The sequence below is a fragment of the Elgaria multicarinata genome, chromosome 2, assembly GCF_023053635.1.
Source record: "Elgaria multicarinata webbii isolate HBS135686 ecotype San Diego chromosome 2, rElgMul1.1.pri, whole genome shotgun sequence".
NCBI lineage: Eukaryota > Metazoa > Chordata > Lepidosauria > Squamata > Anguidae > Elgaria > Elgaria multicarinata.
In genome coordinates, this window is record NC_086172.1 from 158037962 (window position 1) to 158062623 (window position 24662).

The 24662-nt window shown below is 41.7% G+C and overlaps 2 protein-coding genes across 4 annotated transcripts; one reads left to right on the forward strand and one right to left on the reverse strand.

The window, feature by feature from the left end:
* Positions 1-1740: 1740 nt before the first annotated feature.
* Positions 1741-3923, reverse strand: GON7 (GON7 subunit of KEOPS complex). Its single transcript, XM_063147640.1, has 2 exons — positions 3625-3923; positions 1741-2055 (listed from the first exon to the last, which is right to left on the reverse strand). The coding sequence occupies exons 1-2, from the start codon at positions 3809-3811 to the stop codon at positions 1949-1951; spliced, it is 294 nt and encodes a 97-aa protein (XP_063003710.1). The 5' UTR covers positions 3812-3923; the 3' UTR covers positions 1741-1948.
* Positions 3924-4171: 248 nt separating this feature from the next.
* UBR7 (ubiquitin protein ligase E3 component n-recognin 7) lies at positions 4172-23493 on the forward strand. Of its 3 annotated transcripts, none has more exons than XM_063117987.1 (11): positions 4172-4501; positions 8165-8298; positions 9372-9432; positions 10327-10422; positions 11548-11601; positions 14593-14698; positions 15306-15478; positions 17106-17234; positions 17936-18098; positions 20238-20303; positions 22044-22128. In XM_063117987.1, exons 1-11 carry the CDS (start codon positions 4280-4282, stop codon positions 22049-22051), a joined length of 1212 nt encoding a protein of 403 aa, XP_062974057.1. In that variant the 5' UTR covers positions 4172-4279; the 3' UTR covers positions 22052-22128. The 3 variants fall into 3 exon arrangements, with proteins under 3 accessions (XP_062974057.1, XP_062974054.1, XP_062974056.1); XM_063117984.1 differs by having other exon boundaries at positions 4175-4501; positions 20238-20299; positions 22044-23493; XM_063117986.1 differs by having other exon boundaries at positions 4175-4501; positions 15336-15478; positions 20238-20299; positions 22044-23493.
* The last annotated feature ends 1169 nt before the right edge of the window (positions 23494-24662 follow it).

The following is a 24662-nucleotide window of genomic DNA, read 5'->3' on the forward strand; positions in this document are numbered from 1 at the left end:
GCTGAAGTTTATTATGGGATAGCCTTTAAGAAAACAATTATCAAAAGAATTTTAATGGAGCAGGGTTTTTTTTTAACTGCTTTTAAAAAGGAAGTAAGCAGTATAACATGTACCATCAGAAATGTAATGTATTTCAGTTTTGCTGGGCAGCACATACTGATTTATTTCATTTTAGTTACATTTTAGTTTTGTAAATGAGTAATTTTACCTTTATTAGGGATGAGGGAATGAAAAAAAAATTCTAAATTTTACCTTTGAGGATTTAATGTGAACATTGTTTATTCATAGCTATAACAATGTTTCCATTCTATGGATTTTACAGTACAATATTGCTTCCATCAATACTATTCACATCAGTTGAGTTCTTCTGAATAGTAGAGCAATTGGGAAAATGAACCCTGCAGTCACCAGATCAGTGCGTTTGCAGAACTCTTGTTCTCTTCAGTGCCTCCCATATACAGCATTGCTGAAAAGTCCTTACCCATTTGATGCTCCAGGAGCACGTGTATTTTAAAGGTTGTCATCAATCTTCTTGCAGTACCTGTGTGCCAGCAACTTGCCACCCAAGAATAAAGACTTTTTCAGATCAGTGTTCCTTTGTCATGTGGGCCAGCTAAGTTCAGACACAAAGCTGAACTATGGTTTACCTTTCAGTGGACAAGCCTTGGGTCTGTGTGCCCAACCCCCCCCCCCCCCCCGGCCTGGTTGCAAGATCAAAAGATTTTGCTTCCATTTTCAGTTAACCACAGCTTAATGCTATGTACAAACTGTAAACTGTGTTTAATCTTAATTATGGCGATTGAACCACATTTTAAAATTGCTTAAATATATCATAGTTAAGATTAACCATGTTTAAATCTAACATAGTTAAGATTAACCGTGTTTGCCTGGGTTCAAATGTTATGCTAAACTGCAGGGAAGGAAGGAGCTGAAGAGCCTGACACTTGTTCACATAATGCGGCTAAGCCATTGTTAATGTTGCATCTGAACAAGGGGTGTCTTTATTATGTAGAAAGTAAATCCTGCTTAGTTGATGTACAAAGTCATAATTTTCACAATACATAATCTATTGTCATTGCCATTTTTTCCCTCTCTGCTGCTGGCAGGGAGTGGCGTGTGGCCTTTCCACCTAGCTTAAAACAATGTGATGTCACTGTACTGTACATTGCGCCATCCTGACCTCACATCATGAGCTGTTGATGGTGGGCCAACACAAAGCCTGACGACATAATATCTGAAATGACGGGTGCTATAAAAATGTTTTAAATAAAAAAAGTTAAGTTATATTACGTTTTGTGTTGAACTAAAAGTTATGAGGAAGTTATGGGGCAGCTGTAGATCAGTGTCTCTCATAACATCTAGTTTTGTCTGAAGAGGGAATACTGTAGTCTCCAACACCCATCACCCTTAAAACTAGCCTTTCCTTTGGGAAAGGAGCAGGCTTCGTTGGGCATCCGTGCCCAACACTTCCTTACCTTGCCTGGTTTTTCCTGAGGGAAATGCTGAGCAGACTGAGCATGTCTCTTCATCTTCCTTCACCTGTCTTTCTTGCTCTGGAGCATGAAAGATCAGCAGCATGTGGGTGGCCCTGTTGGTTCCTACATGACTGAGGCAATTTGTCTTGGGCACACAGGTGCCAAACAATCCCACACATCCTGATTATTATGCTTGCCACAATGAACAGAGTTATTGAAGGCCGTGCATTGAAAATGGTTTCAAAAATTTTCAGAAGCAAGAAAGTGTCTCAAAATAGCACACACATGCCGTTTTATTTTAGAATTTCAAATGATGTCTACAGATGAATAACAAACTTCTCTTTTATTATTAGTAATAGAAAACAAACGGCCAATGTGTTTCTATTTAACAGAATAGCCCAGCGTTTTTCCTGGGGGAAAAGTGTCTATAGATAAAATTCAAATGCCATAGAAAAAGAGGTTTTCAGTTTTCATCAGGAGTGTGTTTTTGTCCGTTTTAATGGCGGTCCGTCAGGACACGCTTTGGCATTAAAATGATTTTCTTCCTCTTCATCCTGTTCATCTTCCTCCTCTTCGTCACCTTTTTAAAAAGTTAATTGAATCACATTAGTTGATTTTATACAAGAATAACTGTAACATGAAGGCTACCAAATTTTCATTCTGCTTGGCAAGTTTATTCACAATTTCCCAAAATGTAGGGTTTTCATTTTATACTTTTGCTGTAATCAAATGCTTCATTACAAATACTTACGTGTGCAATCCTATGTATGTTTAGACAGAAAAAGTCTAACAACTTCCTGCATTCCCCAGCCAGCCATGTTATAGGACTTTTTCTGTCTAAACATGCATAGGATTACACCCTTACTTTTGGTGTTGTCCAGACTTTCCCAACCTGGTGTCCTCCAGATGCTTTGGACTTCAGCTCCTACCATCATGGCCAATGGTCAGGAATGCTGGGATTCATAGTCCAAAACATCTGGAGAGCACCAGGCTGGGGAAGGCTGATGTATTCACTAACCCCCAGCACACTCTGTGGTTTGATTAGAATAAAGGTATTCAGGGTCAGAGGATGACAAGACAGAGGTAGAAAAGTGGACTTTGGCAAGAAGCACATGAGTTAAGAAGGTATATACAAAGTGCTCTCATAGTTTTTACTTACTTTTAGACTAAAGATAAGCGCACTGCATTTGATAGTGCTATATCCTCACAACCAATGTTTATTCATGAATATGCAGCAACAAGGAGCCAAAGGTATGTGCAACAAATGAATAAAATATTAACTGAAACTGCTGACCATGATGTACTAGTTACCAAGGGAATGCTACATACATAGTGTTATATCAGTGTAATGCAATAACCATAGCTTCTAATTAATATTATGAAATGTTGACTGCTCCACTGATTTTTTTTAAAAAACACCCTCCTTGCAAGCAGAAAACTAGCGGAGCAAGAATTAGGTTGGGACTGAAACATTCTCTGTGATGCAGTTTTTTTTGGTTTAAACTATTTGCAGGGAATTCTTTTACATAAAGGAGCACCAAAAAATGGAATCCTCCATTTGCAGCCTGAAGTGGAGCAAGCCACTCTACCACACCTGGATTTTCACACTTCTTTCTTAGCCTTGAGATAAATTTGAAAGAGGGCTGGGCAAGTTCATGGATTAGACTCTCTACCCAGTCGAGGCTGGCGGCTCCGATTTTCACGGGGCTGTGGATCCTTTCTGGGTTTCAGTCAGTCAGCCAGCTAGAACTCTTAAAAAACTACCCAGTGTGCTGAGCCTATTTTGGGGATGGGGGTAAACTCCTTGGGTGGCTCCTCTAGACTTCTGGCTGGTTCTGACTGAAACCCAGAAAGGATCCACGGCCCCGCCGAAATCGGAGCCACCAGCCTCCACTTGCGACTGCCGGTGGATACGACAGCTGTCTGCGGAGCTCCAGGTACAGAGGCAGGATACTTCTGACGACCAGATGTCGGGGAGACAAAGAAGGGAGGCAGGCCGTGGCCCGCGTGCCTGGCTTGTAAGTCTCTCCACAGGCATCTGGCTGGTCAGGATGCCGGACTCTGGTTCCGGCCCAGGAGGCCGCTTCGTCTGTCCTCGCGTGTGCGTGTGCGGATCCATTCCTCGGCCGGGGCCTGCAGGGCCTCTCACCTCCCCCACCAGCTCGATCGCCAGCGCCACTCTCTTGCTCCACCAGCGGGCCCAGCAGCGCGGACACTCGTTCCCGCAGGTGAGCCAGGCCGCTGAGCAGGCCCCGCAAATCTCCTTGAGGCTCGCAGCGGACCCGCAGCGGCCGCTTCAGCCCATCCCGGCCAGTCAGTTCCGCCCGCAGTTCCATGGCTCCCTTCCCGCTGGAAACAGGCAGCCAATCAGCTCTCCGGCAAAACCGGAAGCGCCGGGCAGCAACCGCCTCCGCCCGCTTAGGCTTGCGAGCCTTCACCTCAGGCAACCCCTCCCCCTGGATTGTGTGGTTTTGGTAACGCGCTGCTCAGCGTCCATCCGTATCGAATCGCGCATTGTCTCCGCCTCTTTCTCCTTCTGATTGGCTCCGCGGGGCTCACGCGCTCCTCATTAGCATCACGTGCCCGCGGCCTCGTTATTGTTTTATGTCGGCTCGTCCTGCTCTTCCGACGTCGGCGTCGCTGCCGCGGCGCGCTGTCTTGAGTTCCGCTTCCGGCGCGTGAGGGGCGCTCCCTGGTGGCGGTTTAGCGTTTTCCCGCCTTTTCCTCCTCCTCCTCCTCCCACTTCCTCCGCTCGGTCGGTGTCGTCGTTACGGCGGGCTGAGGGGACGGGCTGCGTTAGTGAGATGGAGAAGGAGGCGGCCGCTGGTGCTTCTAGTGCCGGCCGGCGTCGCAGCGGCAGCGACGACGATGACCACCACAACACCGCTGGCGGCGAAGAAGGGGAGAGGAGCGCCGAGGAGCCTGTGGTGTCGCTAGCCGAGGTCCTGGCCGAGAACGAGGAGCTCGAGAAGGAGGCGCGCGCCGTACTGGGCGGCAGCGACCACGAGCGCTGCAGCTACTCTCAGGTGAAGACGGGCGTGCGGGAAGATGGGCGTGGCGGTGGCGGCGGCGGCGGCGGCCTCATCCTGCGAGAGAGACGCCCGCCACAGCAGCCTTCCCCACCCTGATACCCTCCAGATGTTTCGACTACACCTCCCAGCATCCCTCCCCTCCACATTGGCTGTGCTAGCTGGGGCTCATGGGAATTGAACTCCAAAATAGCTGGAGGGCACCTCCAGCTGTTTTGCACTTCATCACTCCTTATCATTGGATATGTTAGGCTGGGGCAGATGGGAACTGTAGTCAAAAACATCTGGAGGGCGCCGGGTTGGGGAAGGCTGAGTTACAGAGGTTCTAGGGAGTTGGTAGGAAGAGGAGGCTTGGGAAGGCAGGGATGAATGTTTAGAAAAGGTGGGCAGTCCTACTTGTCTTGTTACTTGTTTTTAGCTTGCATGCTGAACTCCTGGTTCTATTGCTTTATTTTTTTATCTGCTTCAAGCAACACAAATGTGTTGGAAAGGTGGGATATAATTTTTTAAATAAATAAAACATGCCAGTTTCCCTAAATGCCCTCTGCAACAAGTTTCTTAATTTCTCTATTCAGAACAGGGCAACCTTTGTTTGCACTTTCTCTGGTCCTTAGTGCGTTTCTTGTCATCCTATCACGATCAGCCACATATTAGTGAGAATAGCCTGCTTTAGACCATCAAATCCCCAGTGAGGCATTAAACAAGTGTCCTGGAATGGCTGCTAAAATGCATCCAGACTTCATCGTGCTTGGAGAAGACTCATTAAGAACATAAGAAGTGTCATGCAGGATCAGACTCAGGATCCATCTAGTCCAGCACTCTGTTCACACAGTGGCCAAACAACTGTCGGCCAAGAACCAACAAAGTAGGACATGGTGCAAGAGCTCCCTCCCACCCATGTTCCCCAGCAGCTGGTGCATATACAGTCGTGTGAAAAAGAAAGTACACCCTCTTGGAATTGTATGATTTTACATATCGGGACATAATAACAACCATCTGTTCCTTAGCAGGTCTAAAAATTGAGTCGACCATGAACTCTTCTGTATACCAAAGTATTCTAGAGTCAAGAAATACTTTTGTAAGCCGCCGTGAGAGCCTTTTTTGGCTGAATGGCGGCATAAAAATCCTTAAATAATTAGGTAAATACAACCTCAGATGAACAACATATGACATATTACACCGTGTCATGATTTATTTAACAGAAATAAAGCCAAAATGGAGAAGCCATGTGTGAAAAAGTAAGTACACCCTTACTGCTTCCATAGGAATTAAGATGCTAAGTAGCAGACAGGTGCTGCTAATCAAATGTCCTTGATTAATTGATCATCAGCAAGTATGGCCACCTCTATAAAAGCCGAAGTTTTTTCAGTTTGCTGGTCTGGAGCATCCAGGTGTGTGTTAACACAAGGCCAAGGAGGAAAGACATCAGCAAAGAGAAGCAATTGCTGCTGCCCATCAATCTGGGAAGGGTTATAAGGCCATTTCCAAACAATTTAAAGTCCATCATTCTACAGTGAGATAGATGATTCAAAAGTGGAAAACATTCAAGACTGTTGCCAATCTTCCCAGGAGAGGACGTCCCAGCAAAATCACCCCAAGGACAGACCGTGCAATGCTCAGAGAAATTACAAAAACCCCAAGAGTTACATCTCAGACTCTACAGGCCTCAGTGAGCATGTTAAATGTTAACGTTCATGACAGTACAATTAGAAAAAGACTGAACAAGCATGGTTTGTTTGGAAGGGTTGCCAGGAGAAAGCTTCTTCTCTCTAAAAAGAACGTGGCAGCATGGCTTAGGTTTGCAAAGTTGCCTCTGAACAAACCACAAGACTTCTGGAACAATGTCCTTTGGACAGACGAGACCAAAGTGGAGATGTTTGGCCATAATGCACAGCGCCACGTTTGGCGAAAACCAAACACAGCATTTCAGCACAAACACCTCATACCAACTGTCAAGCACGGTGGTGGAGGGGAGATGATTTGGGCTTGTTTTGCAGCCACAGGACCTGGGAACCTTGCAGTCATTGAGTCGACCATGAACTCCTCTGTATACCAAAGTATTCTAGAGTCAAATGTGAGGCCATCTGTCCGACAGCTAAAGCTTGGACGAAATTGGGTCATGCAACAGGACAATGATCCCAAGCACACCAGCAAATCTACAACAGAATAGCTGAAAAAGAAAATAATCAAGGTGTTGCAATGGCCCAGTCAAAGTCCAGACCTCAACCCGATTGAAATGCTGTGGCGGGACCTTAAGAGAGCTGTGCATAAACAAATGCCCTCAAACCTCAATGACCTGAAGCAACTTGTAAAGAAGAATGTGCCAAAATTCCTCCACAACGATGTGAGAGACTGATAAAGTCATACAGAAAACAATTACTTCAAGTTATTGCTGCTAAAGGTGGTTCTACAAGCTATTGAATCATAAGGTGTACTTACTTATGATATTCTGGAGGTGACAGACTTGACCTTGGGGGAGCTAGGGGTGGCAATGGCCAACAGAAAGCTCTGGCGTGGGCTGGTCCATGAAGTCACGAAGAGTCAGAAGCGACTGAACGAATAAACAACAAACTTTTTCACACATGGCTTCTCCATTTTGGCTTTATTTCTGTTAAATAAATCATGACGATGTGTAATATGTCATGTGCTGTTGTTCATCTGAGGTTGTATTTACCTAATTTTTAGACATGCTAAGGAACATATGATTGTTATTATGTCCTGATATGTAAAGTCATACAATTCCAAGAGGGTGTACTTTCTTTTTCACATGACTGTAGGTTTCTTGCCTCAGATACTCATTGGAATCAATAGGACAAGATAGTCATGACTTACAAGTCCCATTGATTTCTGCAGGTCTCCTCTGTGTCTGAATCCAGTCCATTGATTTTCTGAATAGCTAGTACCTCCCATTGCTAGTCGTCTCCTCCACTGATCCAGGAGCATATTCTAGCCAGTGCTTATCTTTTGGGATGTTTTTTGCTTGTATGCTTCCAATTGGCTTTATCTACCCCATCTGTATGCTTTGTCTGATATTGGTGTGGTTCTATAGACAACTCGGTCCTGACTAGTTGCTATCCTACAAGGCGTTCTGTAATGACAGATTGAAGGAGGAGTGTGTCGGTGTGTGTAATTGTAACTGGTATAGGTTTAGACTAAAGTTTCTCATACATGTAATGGGAACAGAAACACATTGAGGCAGGATTCTTTGTGCATAATACTTCATATTCAGTAGAAAAAGACACCCCAAAAGAGCAGTGGGTGACCGTTGCCTCCTTTATTTTCTCTCTTGTTATTTAGGCAAATTGTATTCATTTGTTGCACATATGTTTGGCTCCTTGTTGCTGCTTTTTTAGGAATAAACATTGGCTGTGAATATATAGCACTATCAAACTGCAGTTTATTTATCTTTACTATGGAGCTGCCTATGCAAGTGAAAACTACGCTGTGGCTGCTTCCTCCTAATTGAATGAGGTATAAGATAAATGCTTTGGCTTATGTTTTAGGGTATAGCTACTTATTTTTGGCACATGTTTTTAAGATTGAAAGCTGGATCTGGTTTCTGTGCTCATTTTGCTGTTTTTGCTATTTTGCTGTAATGGTGAATTCCTAATATGACTTTTTTTTTAGTATTTCTGTTTTTATGATTCTGCAATCTTCCAGGGTGCTGTAAAGAGGCAAGCCTTGTATGCCTGCAGTACATGTACGCCACCAGGAGAAGAACCAGCAGGGATCTGTTTAGCATGCAGTTATGAATGTCATGGCACCCACAAATTGTTTGAGTTATACACAAAAAGGTAAAATTGGAGAAAAAGAACTGTTTACTATTTTAAAGTCAATTTATTGCCATGCTGTAAAACATTAAAGGCAGCTAAGAATATTTTAAATAAATAAATGAAAATATTAAAGCAGATAAACTGAATTGAGTTGCCATTTAATCTTTTTTTACACAAGGAAATGTCTGATGAGTACTTTGAAACTCTCAAGATTGTAGCTGAGATAAAAATTTTACATAAAAACCTATAGCGTATATGAGTTTTAAAAGAGAAATCTTTGATTAGATAATGGTACTTTGCAAGTTCCTTTTTCTAAATAGAGAAGAGCATGAAGTTCACGTGATTCCAGGCAGACTCCACCATTGATTGATCGCAACTGTATTTACGGTGTGCGAGCCTTGAACAGGCACAACCCCAATAAGTAGTACTATGAGCTAGGGAAAAATTAAGTCATATCTTGTTCAAGGTAGTATAATGATCATTAAGACTGTAAGGGTGCATTCCTATGGGGTGGTCCGTAAGCCTCAAAACCTGGAGGCTTACAGCAATCCAAAGCAGAATGGGAGGCACACACCGCAGAGGTGATCTTCACCTCCGTGCTCCTCCTGCTCTGTAATTTTGTTAGATGGATGTTTCCCTGCATCTAGCTGAAGAATTGGGGAGGGAGAGGAAAAGAGGCCTGCGAATACGTCATAAGCCCTCCCTGCCCACCTGCACGTCCCCTTTGCCTTCCCTCCTTGCGTGATTCTCTTGGTGCTGACGGGGAGGGGCGAGAAGCTCAAACTCCTGGGTCCGAGTACTATCTCTCTCCTTGGGTCCAGGAATCAGAACTATCCCATAGCCTCCAAGACTGTGTCTAGGGGCCATAGGATTGATTTCTAAATCAGATAAGTTACATCTATGCTTTGATATAAACCATTTCAGTAGAATTGAATAGAATCAGATTTATTGGAAGTGTAAATTCCATTATAGTTATTTGTAAAGGGTTTCCATCAAGATATATGAATAGAGTTTATGGCCAGTATTTCTGGAATGTAGCAGAAACTAGCAAAGGTAAAATCACTACTCAGAACTCTGTCTTTTTTTCCTTTCAGAAACTTCCGCTGTGATTGTGGAAACAGCAAATTCAAAAATTTGCAATGCAAACTACTTCCTGTAAGTGTAAAAATACTGTTTACTGTTTTAGAGAGGATTGTTAACCATACTTTTGTTTATGTAGTATAAGCTTTTACTTGCAACTTATTTTCTCATAAATAGGTATGTATATAACCATTTCTAAAGTAGCATTAAAACAAACTTGTTGAAATTTGTGATACTTCCTCTGATCAGCTCTCGATGCACCTAGTAACTAGTGTCCCCAGTTGATACACAAGTTTGCACTGCACTGGAAGATCTGGAACTAGATCCAGATGCATATTCACATCTGGATTGGCTCTGCATGGAGATCTTTAGCGTGCAAATTTATCTTGAAGGATTGGGGTGATGTTTACAGATAATGCGGTCTGTAAACATTATATTAACATCCTTTTGATGTAGGTATTAAACTCAAGTAGTCTGGGGGAATAAAAATATTTCGTAATCTCGCACAGTTGCTTTATGTTAGCCTCCCCCATTGATTTGGGATGATGGGAGTTGTGCTCCTTACACATCTGGAGGACAGCTGGTTAGGGAAAACTGCTTTATGTAATGAAGGCAAGTGCCCTAATCCAGAGATCGAACAAATGGGCACATTGAATCCCCATTAGCTTCAACTGCAGAGACTAATTTTTGTCATTGTTATTTTTGAAGCTGCCTTCTGTGTAAGAGCAATCCTTCCTCTTTCTTCTGCTTAGCCAGTATTTCTTTTGCTTTGGGAATCTCAAATTATTTCATATCTCAAAGCTTTGGGGCCTGAAGGGACACTTGATGTACTTATAACATGGCAGGATATCTTATCAATTTTATGCTTTCCACTCTAGTTAAAACAATGGAATTTAAGATGCTTTTCTCTTTAGATTATTCATTTCCTTCCTATGTTCTGTTTAAGACTCACTTTTAACTTCTTTCTAGGAAAAGGCAATGGTGAATCCAGCAAATAAATATAATGACAACTTCTATGGATTATATTGTGTTTGTAAAAGACCTTATCCAGATCCTGATGATGAGGTACAGCATTGATGTCTCATAGCATTGTACATAAGAAAATGCAAACACTGCTTATATGGATGCAGTTCTTAAAGTTTATTAATTCTACTATGTTTTGTTACCTATTTCAAAATCAGGAGAAAGGAGTCTTATGTATGCAGCTGGAAAAAATGAAGACCACTCTGCAATATGGAAATGCTACTGTTTGTGTTGCACGAGATTAGAAATAGCACAAGCTTATGAAATTAACTTTCATGCAGTGTATTTCATCATGTTATGTAGGCTAACTTATTCATAAAAATAGAACAGTTGCTATTCTAGTACTATATTGCCAGTGACAACAATATAGTACTATTTCCTGAAAAACATCATTACTATGGTTCAGACACTCAACTAGTGCTTTGAATGTATTACCTGTATTTGACCACAGGCATGTTGAATAACTTGCAGGTAATATTTCAAAAGACAGGAAAGTTTCTTTCTAGTGGAAAAATTTATTTTATTTTAGAACATTATATAACACTTTTCAAACAAGTTCAAAACAATGTACAATACAATTTTAAAAAAACAATATTCTAGACAGCCCATACCAATAGTCAACATTTATATATTGAGAAAAGCCAAACAAAGTCACCAATTGAATTTAAAAAAGGCCTTTAAAAGAACAGTGTGGTTGGGGAACATACGCATTCCAGAGAATCAGCTGTGACGGAGATTTATTTATTTATTTATTATATTTCTGTACCGCCCAATAGCTGGAGCTCTCTGGGCGGTTAAATTAGCTTTAACAAAAGATTGATTCTGTTGTGGGGCTTCATTAGTAGATCTTAAATGCCAGAGAGGTTTATTTGAGAGCTACCAATGAAGCCCACTACAAAAACAATTCAAAGTGCTGATATGGGAGGAGATGTTTTCTGAGATACTCGGGATCCATTTAAAAGTCAAAATCAGAACTTTGAATTGGGTGTGGAAATGAACTGGCAGCCAATTTAAAAATAGGTGCTTTATGAGACTGCTAGCTTAAGCCAATCAATAAGCAAGCAGCAGCATTTTGCACTCACTGAAATTTCTGAACTATCTTTAATAGCAGTCCTACAAAGAGTTGAAAGATTTGTATTTTTTGTAATGCTGTGGTTCCACTTTTAGATTCCAGATGAAATGATCCAGTGCATAGTTTGTGAAGACTGGTTTCATGGAAGGGTAAGCACATTGAATAAAATCACTTTATTAAATTGAAAGAGTTGGAAATAGAAGTCATGAATGTAATTTGTCAGACTAGATTTTTCTGATTTATGCAGTGCTTGCAGTCCTGAGCCTCCTTAATTCAAAGTAGTTTTATAGATCATGCAAGCCTTGCCTTTGAATTATTAAGTTCTGGTTTCAAACTCCACACAGTTAATGCTGTTTACAGTTAGCTAGTTACATCTATATATTTAGTAGTTTTATTTAAACTACTTAACACTGCTTGATATCATAAGATCTTTAAGTGGTTTATGTAAAAATTACATAAATACAATATGAAAACCAAAGTAAAAAATACATTAAAAATGTTACAAAAACAGTAAAACAGAGCAGTGCAATTATAGTCAGGGAAAGCCAGAGTAAACAGGAGCGTTTTCAAGAGGCATCTAAAGTTTGCCAGTTTTGCCTCTCGGAGCATATGTGGTAGAGCATTCCAGAGGTGGATACCACTATGAAGACCAGCTTACATGCCATTTGATAATGGCATGCTGTTGGTCATGGGATGATCAATAAGGCCTATTTAGAAGACCGTAAGGATCAATTTGGGGTATATAGTGGAAGATAGTTGGCTAGGTATCCTAGTCCCAAGTTGTTTGGGGCTTTGAATGTCAGCAGCAAAACCTTGAACACAGCACAGTAGCTAATAGGCAGCCAGTGCAGTTCTTTTAATACAGGTGTAATGTGTGTATAGCTAGGTGCTCCACTGAACATCCTAACTGCTGCATTCTGCACTAGCTGCAGCTTCCGAATCAGGTATGAGAGTAGCTCCACATAGAGTGCATTATAGTAGTCTAATCATGAGATCAGTGCATGAATCACCATGACTGGACTATCCCTAACCCAGGAACGGGCATAGTGGTTGCACCAACTAAAGTTGGTAATGGAAGCTCTGGACCACTGAGGTCACTTGGGCATTTAGTGACAAGGATGGATCCAGGAGCACCCCCAGTCTACCTACCTGTTCCTTCAGGGGAGTGCAACCCCATCCAAACAGCTCAATTTCCAGACCTCGGAACCACTTACCCATATGTTCTCTGCCTTATCAAGATTCACTTTTAGTTTATTAGCCCTCATTCAAACTTTATCCAGGCAGCGGTTCAGAATGTGTTGGGCCTCTTCTGATTCAGATATCACAAAGAAATAGAGTTGGATGTCATCAGCATAATTGTGACATCTTGCGCCAAATCTCATGACTGCTCTCAGTAGTTTCATATAGATATTATGACTTGAGTGCTGCTTATAGTACAGTATCTGGTGAGGCATCCAGTGCACCACTTGGTTCAGTTACATGGGATCAGTTTCATTTTTCCCCCAGCTGGAGGATGCAAGACAAGATGCTTGTAGCTGTGTGGCCTACAATCTCCTCTCCTGATTTTTGCCCATCCTGGCTTATTCAAACTTGCCAAACGGGGTTCGTTGAGGGGATCTAGAGAGTGGTGAGTGAGTCGTGTGATGGTCTGGTGCCCACCGCCTTGAAGGAGGCGGTGGCGAGTCCACTGAAAAAGCCCTGCCTGCATCCAGAGGTTTATGGCAGCTATTATTCCATCACTAGTATCCCTTTTCTGGGCAAGGTGCTTGTGAAGGTGATAGCTAGGTAATTGCAGATGTTCTTGGAGGATGCTGATTATCTCAGTCCATTTCAGTCTGGGTTCAGGCATGGTTTTGGGACAGAATCAGCTTTGTTCACTCTGATGGCTGACCTCTTGAGGGGGATACGTAGAAGGAGTGTGACTCTGTTGACCCTACTTGATCTTAAACAGCTTTTGATACCATTGACTATGGTGTTCTTTTGGATTGTCTACATGAGTTGGAAATTTAAGGCTCTGTGCTACATAGGTTCTGCTTCTACTTATGGCAACAGATCCAGAAAGTAGTATTGAGGGACTGTGCCTTGGCTCCCTGGCAATTATGCTGTGGGGTGCCACAGGGTACCATCTTGTCACCCACGCTATAGGAAGCCATTGAGGGTGGTCATTAAAAGATTTGGAGTTCTATTTCTCTAACTGAATTAAGAGAGGCAGTGTATGATCTGAACCAATGCCTGGATGCAGAAATGGGTTGAATTAAAGCCTATAAATAGACTGAATTCTGACAAGGTGGAGAGTTTTTGGGTGGGTGATTCTCAGGTATCGGAAGCTATCAATGGCTACTAGCCCTGATGGTTGTGTGCTAACTCCAGTATTTGAGGCAATAAGCCTGTGTGTGCACCAGTTGCTGGGGAACATGGGTAGGAGGGTGCTGTTGCACCATGTCCTGCTTGTTCATCCCTGGCTGATGTGTGAACAGAGTGCTGGACTAGATGGACCCTTGGTCTGATCCAGCAGGACACTTCTTATGTTCTTCTGCCGAGAGATCAAGAATAAGCGACAGAGTCACACTTCCCCTCCCCCAAAGAAGGTCATCTATTAGGGCGGCCGAGGCCAGTTCCATCCCAAAACGTCCTGAACCCAGACTGGATCAGATCCAGAAAATCAGTGTCATTCAAGAGTGCTTGCAGCAGAGACACTACCACTCTCACAAGCGTCTTACCCAGGAAGGGAGTATTTGTGACCAGAATAGAGTAAGCGTGGATCTCTGGGTCCAGAGGCAGTTTTTCAGGAGTGGTTGCACCACTGTCTTCTTCAAGGTAGCAGGGACCACATCACGTCTCGTTGCTCCCCTGTTCCATCTGGTCAGTCTACAGCAGCTAGCTCTTCATGATTTCTTTGAGCAGTAGGCACTGTTGGGATAACTTGAGTTTAGAATTCCAGCCTCTACTTGGGATGGAGGTTTGTGAAATAAAGTATGGGGACCTGGTTCATTCTATATACGCTGGGCAAATGTTAGAGTATGGAACGTAGATGGTTACTATGCTTGGCTGTTGAGTTTCATTGTTCTCTAATGTTGTTGAACCCACTCATTTCTAACTGATAAATTGTTACTTCTATGTTTTCGTTTTAATTTCCGCAGCATCTTGGTGCAGTCCCTCCAGAGAGTGGTGATTTTCATGAAATGGTGTGTCAGGCTTGCATGGATCGCTGCCCTTTCCTATGGGCATATGCCTCCCAGTTAGCAGGTGAGGAGAACAAGGAATGCTATTTGGATAATATTTTTATCCAGCTCAACCTCGTTAAATGAAAGCATTTCGATGAGTTACTTATTTTCATTGAAGTGATTAGTGTTCCTTCAGGTTGCAGTAGTGCATTTAAAGGGTGGTATATAAATTTCTATATAAATTAAATAAAAATCTGAATATACTGTATGCTGTGAAATCTTCATTCAGGACGTGTTTTTCCTTCCTCAGTTTGTAATAGTTAAGTTTTTTCTTTTCTTTTGATGAAAGCACAGGAAGCATGGTTTATTTTCCTATTAAGGACAAGGCACAGGAGGCTGAGAATGCTGGCTTGCATTTTAATAAAAAGTATGTCATTGTAATTTGTTAAGTGATTGGAATATATAAACTAAACCAGCTGCACCACTTGGAAATGGAGTACAAAGAAGTTACAGAGTTCAGTAGCAAAGAAGTTACAGTGATAAGTAGTAAAGGACCATGACCGTTTAACAAAAGTTGGACTTAGTATATATACTGACCCTTTGCTGTAGAGAGGAACTTTGTTCCTCCTTGAGGCAGAAATAATGTTACAGTCATACTAATGCTAGGTGTGTGTGTGTGTGTCTCATAGTTCCCACTGTGACCAAAGTTACTCCTGCAGCTGAAGATGGAGTTTTGCTGAATGTTGAAGAAACTGAAGAAATCAAAAAAGGAAATGGTGCAGATCATCAAATAAAGACTGAAGAAGAGAAAATAGCACAAAATAATGAACCATCCACCAGTTCTGGCTCTGAATGTTCTGAGGTAAGCCCTGTAATTCTTCCCTTGCAGGTTGTCATTGTGTTTGAGCTCTGAGAAAGAGGGCAAGGGTTTAAATTATATCTGAGTTTAATGGCATTTCCATCCAATTTCTACGAGCCGTAAGTGTTATTAGTACAGCAATTACTCTCATGCAATTCCTGGCTGCCCCACTTGCAAGGAGTGATTGAGGAGGTGTACTAGGACAGAATCATGCAGTGCTGGCATACAGGCTTCTAGCAGTCCGGTTTGCAGAGATGCTTGCCACTAGAAGGCACACGGTGGCTGTGCATGCACTAAGCAACCTAGGTCTATTTTCCCTCCTACTCAGCTGCTGTTCTTTGGCAGCAATCTTGGGCTGACTCTGAAACCACCCTGGTAGCATAGTTACCTCTAGGATCTCAAAACTGCATAGTGTGTAGCTGTGCACACCTGTGACTCAGGCAATTGTCAACATGCCAGACAATCACTCAGTATTGTGTATGTGTGTGTTCTCTAGTGTAGTAGAAATCCCCCAAACCTTGCAAGCACAACGTTACACGCAGCTGCTCCTGCAGTTCAGCAACAGCTAGATTCCTCCCCCTGCCCTCGCCTTTTCTGACGTGTTACGTCTTCTTTAGATTGTAAGGATGGTTTTATAGCACTCATTGATTGGAAGCTCCAGGATCCCCCCCCCTTTTTTTTTTTTTGGCTGAAGAGTGGGATCAAAATACTTTAAATAAATAATTAAGAAATAAATGACTACAGAATCAAAATAATGACTAAATGTACACTAGTAGTACAATGTATACATCTTCACAGCTTGTGACTGAAATGGAACAGAATGCTTCTCAAAGGTGCGTATAGTGTCAGAAATAATCGAAGCATTTGAGGGGGATTTATTTCATGCGATAAAGTATATTTGGGGGGGATTTATTTCATGCGATAAAGTATATTTGAGGGGGATTTATTTCATGTGATAAAGTATTCTGACTGAGAAGGTAGCTTTGAGGTCTCCTTCTTAGTAAGATTTGTGCAAGTGAGGGTTGGTGAGGTGTTTGCTACCCTATTCCTTTTCCTGGTATCCTGACCCTCAATCTAATTTGTGCTCCATGTGTTGGATCCTGGAATGGATCCTGGATATGTTTCCATGGATTTACTAATTGCTGAGGAGCTGGAGGAATCAGAAGACTCAGCAGAAAACTTAAAGGTCAACGTTGCACCTGGACATTGATGTCATAATTGAATAATTGGTGACTTGATTGTTTCAATTAAGGGATTGCAAGCAGTTGCATCATTGTACAGTTAGCCTATAAAAAGGATTGTATTCCCATGTACATGTATCAGAAATGATCACTCTATGAGAGCTGTATTGACTGACCGTATGTAAGTATTTGTATTTGTGATTGCCATAACTAAATTATATTTTTATATGCCAGTAAAGGTTTCTTTAAACCTACTGAAAGTCTCAGTCTTAATCTGTGTCTGTGCTGATTTGCTGGAAACCGCTGCAAAACTCTGTTATAAGGTTATTGGCCAGAAGCCCAGTCTGGCAATAACTAAAATAAGGTTGTAAATATTAGACCAACATATTCCAATGCTTAACCCCTTTATGAAATTGAAGGAGCAAACTGACTTTTACATTTTAATGCAGAAACTTAAGAATGAAGCATCCTTCTGCAAGCTGCAAGACCTGCAAGCAAAGCAGCACCTGAAGGAAAGCACAGCCACCTTCTGGCCACACAACTGGCGGAGCAAACTGTGTACCTGCAAAGAATGTGTGGTATATATATATATATATATTTACATCTTCAATCTTCATGTTTCCTGTAGGCTTATCTACAATACAGTTTCTTTGTAAAACTGTGATTGAATAGAAATGGAAACACATGAGAGAGCATTAATATGTAGTAGGTGGATTTACTGGTGTTGAATATTATAGGACAACTTGCAAAAAAACCACCCTCAAGTGTTGCTTGCTTGTAATGTTCATATTCCGTTTGAAAATATTGATTCCTGTTCTAATGTTGTTCCCCGCCTCAATCTAAAAGGAGAGGCGGGTAAGAAATACATTTATTATTATTATTATTATTATTATTATTATTATTATTATTATTATTATTAAAATCTGATTATCCACTCATCGGAGTCTGTCCTTCCTGATCACCAGGCTCACATTTCAAAGTTCTCTGCATGGGTGGCGGAAGGAGAGGAAAGCGGTACAACTTGATAGGAGGCTTTCCACTTTTCTTTTGCCACCTCTGCTTTTCCTCGTTTGGCTCCCATTTCTCCCTGGGGGGGTCATCTCCATCCTTACTTGGCTTGGGTTGAAACTTTAAGGCTCCGTCACTGCTTCCTTCTTTGCATTTGAAAATATTTAGGCTGTGTTTTGGGAGTTTGGGCTTTGAAATGTATTACGTTTTGGAGAAAGAAGTGCCATGCCGTTCAATCAGTTTGTCCAATGACAATAAACTTATTTTTCAGAAAATGTATTCTGATCTGGAAGTGCCATTCCTAACAGATGAATGTGATACAGTCCTGGCCTATGAGAATAAAGGGACAAGTGACCAGGAAGCAGACAGAAGAGACCCTCTAATGGACACGCTGAGTAGCATGAATAGAGTCCAGCAGGTCGAGCTCATCTGTGGTAAGTAACTGCAATTCATAGTTGAATTTCAGAATAAAATACGTAATGTTATGATGCAAGTAATTTCACACGAGCATATTTTAACTTGCATATTTATTTGATAGGCTTGTTGCATGAGCTGTAAATGTGAACTGTGGGAAGATGGGTCAATTGACTTCCTAACTTAGTTTTTGTGTTGATTTTTTAACACCTGTAGCTAATTTCCCATAATCTCAGGTTACCTAAAAGGGCAACAGAAAATTAACACGACATCCTTGAGAACTGCCATATTGCTCAAATTAGGATCCAGAACTATCAGTACTGCATAGGTTATTTTGCCCTTCCCCCCACCCTCCAAAAGCTGTGGACAATTTTGCAGTAGAATCTGTTTTGGTATTTTTTAATATGCTTAATTAAGTTAACATTTTGCTGTCTGCATTCTTTTTTAAGCACTGAGAAAAGATCAAAATTCTGGAACTTTTTTATATTATGCAAATTCTTACTTATTTACATAAATTCTGTGTCTGCTAACTATACAGAGGCACAAGGCACTGTGACAGCACACTGAAGTCTTGACTGCTGTAAAGAATGTAGTTAGCAGCTCCCTACTTGTTTCCGAGATGTCCCTATGTGTTTCCCCCCCACATTTTCAAGCAGACCGTCATCATTCTCTGCTTCTATGCCCAAATAATTGTTTGCTGTTCCTGGTTTTACGAAATGGTGATATAATTTTTTTTTTTTACTGTTTGTTGATTTTACTAGTTCTGGTTTTCAGTACATTATGTATTCTATGAAATATTTATGTTGCAAGCCTTTTGAGTTTATAAGAAATAAACCCATAAGCCTAGAAAGCTGCAGATTACACATAGACTTGCTAATGTGAAGCATAGGCCGGGTTTGCACGTCACTTTAAGTCATGGTTGCTTATAAGCCCCTCCCACTGCTCCCTGTGCCTGGCGCCCTCACTTCCTTCGCAGAAACAGGGCTCAACATCTTTTTATTGTTTTCGTTCCGTTCTTGCACAAGAATGGAACGAAGACATAAAAAAATGGAAAGGGGGGCAGGGGGAGTGGATGCCCTGTGGTGTTGGGGGGCTTTGGGGTGTCCTGTCACCCCAGCGTGAATGGAGAACTGGCTAATTAGTGGGTATTTCAAGATGGGTGGCATGAAGCGCCCCTCTGTTTTGAAACTCCCGCTTCCCGGTGTGATCCCTGTTTGTGCTAGGATGCGGGGGCACTCCAAGGGCCTTCCCCCACTGGGGCACCCCCTCCCTCCGTCCCCTCCCTTCTTCCCTGCCTCCAAAGAAGTCCTTTCCCAGCAGCCAGGGGAAAGGTTTTCCCTTGTGGCTTGTTCTTTTAAAAAACCAACAAAAACAATGCCTTTTTCCCAACATGAGCATATGGGAAGCCCCATCTGCCCACATGGGAAAAATTATGGGGCATTGCAGGAGTCTTTCCCAGTTACATTTTTGTGCAAAATCGGGGCAAGGAATGTTTAAAAAGGGGGGGACCCAATCCCCTTTTGGCGATCAGAGTCAGGAAGGGGGGGCGGGGCAGTGGCTCGGTGATTGCTGGCCTAGAGCTGGAGGGGTTTCTGCCACTCTTGCCAAGTGGCTAGCTGACCCATACCCTTTACCCATGACAACACATTAACCCATCATGGGTTAACTCTTACAGCAGACCGTGGGTCCCTAGGGTGGCTTTTGGGAGGGGGTGTTAAGTAGGAGCTGTAGCGTATCCTTTCTGACATATCTTTACTTATTGGAAAAGCACTTCTGTATCCTAAGAGTCCTTTAGACCTGGCCAGAAAGAATCCATACAATACTGGTGTGAAATTTAGTTCAGTTAGTATACTATTTTATGTCAGACCTGCAATAGTTTTGTTTTAAGCAGGAAATGTATTTTAATGGATGTAGCCTGGAGAACCTCAGATTAGACATTTTCTGTAGAATTAATTCATTTACAATCCACATTAAACTAGGTTTGTTATAGGCAAAAAGGCAAGGAGGAGCAGGGAAGTAGAGGGATAGCATGGCTAAAGCGTTGCCTTTTTATGGGATTATCTTTGGTGCTAACTGGGCAGCCACATTGGACAAAAGAACATGTTTCCTGAAATAAATGTACAACTCCAGTAAAGCCATTTTTTAAAAATTCCATTCAGAATACAATGACCTGAAAACAGAATTAAAAGACTATTTGAGAAGATTTGCAGATGAAGGAACAGTAAGTATGTAATTTCATATTTGAGTGACTGTTAAGATGTTCTTGGATAACTGAAAAATGTAAAATTCCCACCAGTGGTAGCCACAGGTAATCATGAACATGAATTAAGAAATAAAATTCATTAGGAAAAATCTTTGCAAATTAGAAACAAAAGCTATAAAAGAGTCTTGTTGCACGGTAACAGACAACAACATGTTTTATTCTGACATAAGCTTTTGTGGACAAGAATGAACTTTTATCAGATGCATGAAGTATTATCCTCAGTTGGCCGATATATGATTGTAAAAGAAATTTCAGTTTGCTGTTTGAGCTGATAGTCATCTGTCCATGGGTGGGAAAGAATTAGGGCTTATTTGGGTTTTTTAAAAAAAATCTAGCAATTGATGTGAGTTTGCTACAGTAGCAAAACTTGCTTTGCTTAATCTTCCATATTTAATAGCCAATTCTTAATACTTCCCATCTACTGTCATATGAACGGCAAGAGCTTCGGCTATTGGGCGGTATAGAAATGCAATAAATAAATAAATATAACACATGTACTCCATCACTTTTCCTCTCCATCACCCCTTTGTTGAGGAAATAATGATTCTGTTGCCAGCATACACAAGGCTGTTCCAGCTCCATATTGTAAGGTAATGCAAGCCTTTATTCTGCTAACAAGCTACCCCAAGTATGTTTTTACCTGGGACGCAAAAGTCTTATAAAACTTAAAACCCACCAAAATTTTCCAGGAGCCAGATAGGAGTGTGTGATGGGGACCGAAACATGCTGTTAAGAAGCAGACTCCTCATTCTCAAACAGAGACTACAATGTGAAACTGAATTGCAAGTCGTTAAGAGGTTCAATTCTATCACCCTTGGCTGTTATTGTGAAGGGCCACTATGAACACTTATCACTGTCATCATTTCCTTCTGAACTCACCGCTTACAATTCCGCCCCCACCCCCGCATATGTATAAATAAATACCTGTCACTCACGACCACACTTCAGGACTCTGATGGACTGTAGTTCACAAATGTTGATGCCATAATGCAGCCTTCCCCCACTGTAGTGCCTGCTATATTTTTTTTGACCACAGCTCCCATCATCCCCAGCCAGCTTGTCTGGGGATGATGGCCAGCAATGATGGGAGTTATAGTTCAAAACCTCTGGAGGGGCTCTAGGTTAGGAATGGCTGCCCTAATAAATTTGTTCTTCAACAGGGCCGGGCCCTTTGTTAGGCATAGTGTGACAGTTTGATCAGGCAGTGGGTTGGGAAAAGGGGCAAACTGGAGGCTTGTTACTCCCTGCTTATGACTGAGAAAGATACCATCAGGCGCTAGCAGGGCACCATTGTTTTCTCCATCTGATCAGTGCGAAGCTGGGTGAGCAGAAGCGCCAGCGTGCGAGTGCCTGGGAAGCAGCAGCAGCACAGGCACAGCTGACCTCTTCCTATGGCGAGTGGAACCAGAAACGAGCCTGACATGCATGCTGGTCAGCTCTCCGGGGTCTCTTACTCTCACTCTAGTGTTACTGCACCAAAGCAGACTCTCAAAAAAAAAAAAAACCTGAAGTAATTTAAAACAGCAACCCCAGGAAATAAAACTTCTTCAGTTTTTGAAAGGAGGAGGGGAAATTGTGTTTTAAGTGGCTGCCTTGGGCTGGCCCCATTCTTCAAGGTGCTGCAGGGCTCCTTGTTCTTATATTTAATATTATTGCTGTGTAAGTTTCGTTATTTTCTTCCACTGACTTTGTTTCCCAACAGGTTGTTAAGAGAGAAGACATTCAGCAGTTCTTTGAAGAATTTCAGTCTCGAAAGAGGAGGAGGACAGATCGGATGCAGTATTACTGCAGCTAGACTGCCTTGGAAGTCCAAGGACAAGTTTTTTTCCCCCCTCTGCTAGCTTTTTATTCTTCCCTTCCAGTCTTGCCTTCTGTCTGCTTTGCAGCCTAAATTTGTGCTCTGATTTTATGGCAGCTGTGCTGAAAAGTAACAAGATCATGAATTCACAGAATGTCACTTATTTTGTGTTAAAGGGTGAGTTGTTAGTGTTTAAAGTCTATACTTACATGGGCATCAACAAGCCTAAGTTGCTGTAGGTGATGAAGAATTCTTCATGTGGTTAAAACTAAATACTAGATCAACGTACTTAACAGATCAGTGTTAAGGCTCAGGGTACCCCTTCCTCATAAAGATCTCAGTTTTTAGTACAAAAGTTCATACCGGCTCAATGTAAGTGTGTAACCCTTATCAATTTTTGGTACAAAGCATGTTCTGTTGCTTGTTAAAGGCCACATAGGATCACAATGTAAATTTCTGAACCTGTTGAAAGTACAACTTCTAGCTAAACTTAGAGGTGAATGACTATCCCTTTGAGACAAGAGTTAATATTTCAGACAATAGTTTCTTGAAGGAAAAGCTCGTTGTACAGTTGTTTTTAGTGAAATTACTGCCAGTGCGTTCATTTCTTGCCCACATATAATGTAAATAAATCTTTCCTGGGTGGTACTATTAGGTTACAACTTTTTTTAGACTGCAGAGAATCTCTGGAAGGGTACACAATATAACTGGTTTTTGGTTTGTAAATGTTTAGCGTGATAGCCCACAAAGCTATAACTGTAAAATATGAAGTTGTGACATTTTATAATCACTTTAGATAATAAACCTCAGCCAGCAATACTGCTGATAGTTTAAAACCAACTTCCAAATGCAGATCAGTTTGCTATTGCTTAACTTTATCATCAACTTCCTAACTATTCAAGCAAGTCTTCAATACGTATATTATTCACAGCACTCAAAAACGTTTCCTTCTGATACTATTTGGCACTAACATCACAATAAAACAGTTGGTTGCCATTAGTTACTGATTTTGGAATGATGTGGGCAAGATCAGAAATAGCCTAAATATGAATGTCAAAATCTCTGAGTTCTTCCGTTCATAAATGATTGATTTGTTCAGAGCGGCCCTGCTTCCCAACCTGAGGAAGGGTATTCCTTAACCTTTGATTAGGGCTCAAAGTTTTAGGGATGGAAGGTTCTAGTATAAAGTTCCTGTGAATTATGCTTTGGTACCCTATGGTAAGGATACAGTAACCATCAAATAACGGTTTGATCAGCAATTTCAAATTTATGTTTAAGAACTCTCAGATGGGTACCATCTGCGCCTGGTGAATTGTTTTAAATTTACAAATAAAGTTTAGAACTTCATATCATATCATTGTTGTCGGCCTGTTTCACAGACTCCTTGAAAATATCAATTCAGGCATGGGTATCTGTCCTAAGCAGACAAAAAAAATTCAGTCTCTCTAGTCTCCTTTAGTACTCATTCCACTCAATTGTCATCCAGCAATTAGTCTGATGTATTTTTTGTTTACTGTTGGTCTTAAATTTTGTTAGTGATATGCTCTTCAAAATCTTTTTGCTTCTCATTGTATTTCCTTTGTGCAAATTTGCGTTGCTTTTTGTTCTCATTTGGGCAATGTTTCAGTTTTTGGTAGGAAGCCTTTTCCCCTTATTAATAGCTTCCTTGACAGCACCTGTTAGCCATGCTGGTAACCTCTGATCTGTGGTTTACATCCTAGCTGAACTGTTTATTGTGGTTTAGAATAATCCCCAAACATTTTGGAGGGATTTAACCCTCTTGACTTTCTCTTTCAACTTCCTTTTGATTGTTTTAGAGATGTTTCCTATTTTGAAGTCAAATGTCACAATTGGGACATCCTTGGCAATTTTTCATTTACATATAATTTGAATTTGATAGCACTGTTTAAAGTCAGTTCAGCAACAATCAGATCTCATAATTGTTTTGCCCCTTTGGATAAATACATGTGCTGCTCATGACAGCCTATGTGAGGGTAATTGAACTCACCAACTACCTTTTCTCCTTTTGATGCCTTCCTGATTTGGGGGGGGGGGGTTTGCAGTTCCAGCCAGTATGGCTGATGGTAAAGGATTATGGGAACTGTAGTCCAAAATGGTGCCAGGTTACCTACCCCTCTTTGTAGGATTGTGGCCCTACCCACGACTGGAATGAACCCCTCCCTGAGAACTTCTCCGAAATGGAATTTGACCCTTGGTCTGAAAGAGGCTCCCCCCACCTGTCACCGGGGATGATTTAACCAAACTGGATGCCCCCTAGCTTCTATCCACTTTCCCCCGAGAATGTTTAAAAGCTGCTTGGCTAACTTTTTTGATGTTAAATGCCAGCAGTTTGGTATCCTTCTGGTTCACGTGCAGCCCATCTCTTTTGTATAGGCCTGGCTTGATCCAAAATGTTCCCCAGTGCTTAACAATTCAAAATCCACCCTCCCTACATCACCATTTTATCTGTGCACTGAGACCCTTCAGGTTCACCTGTGTGTGGAACAGGTAGAATTTAAATGA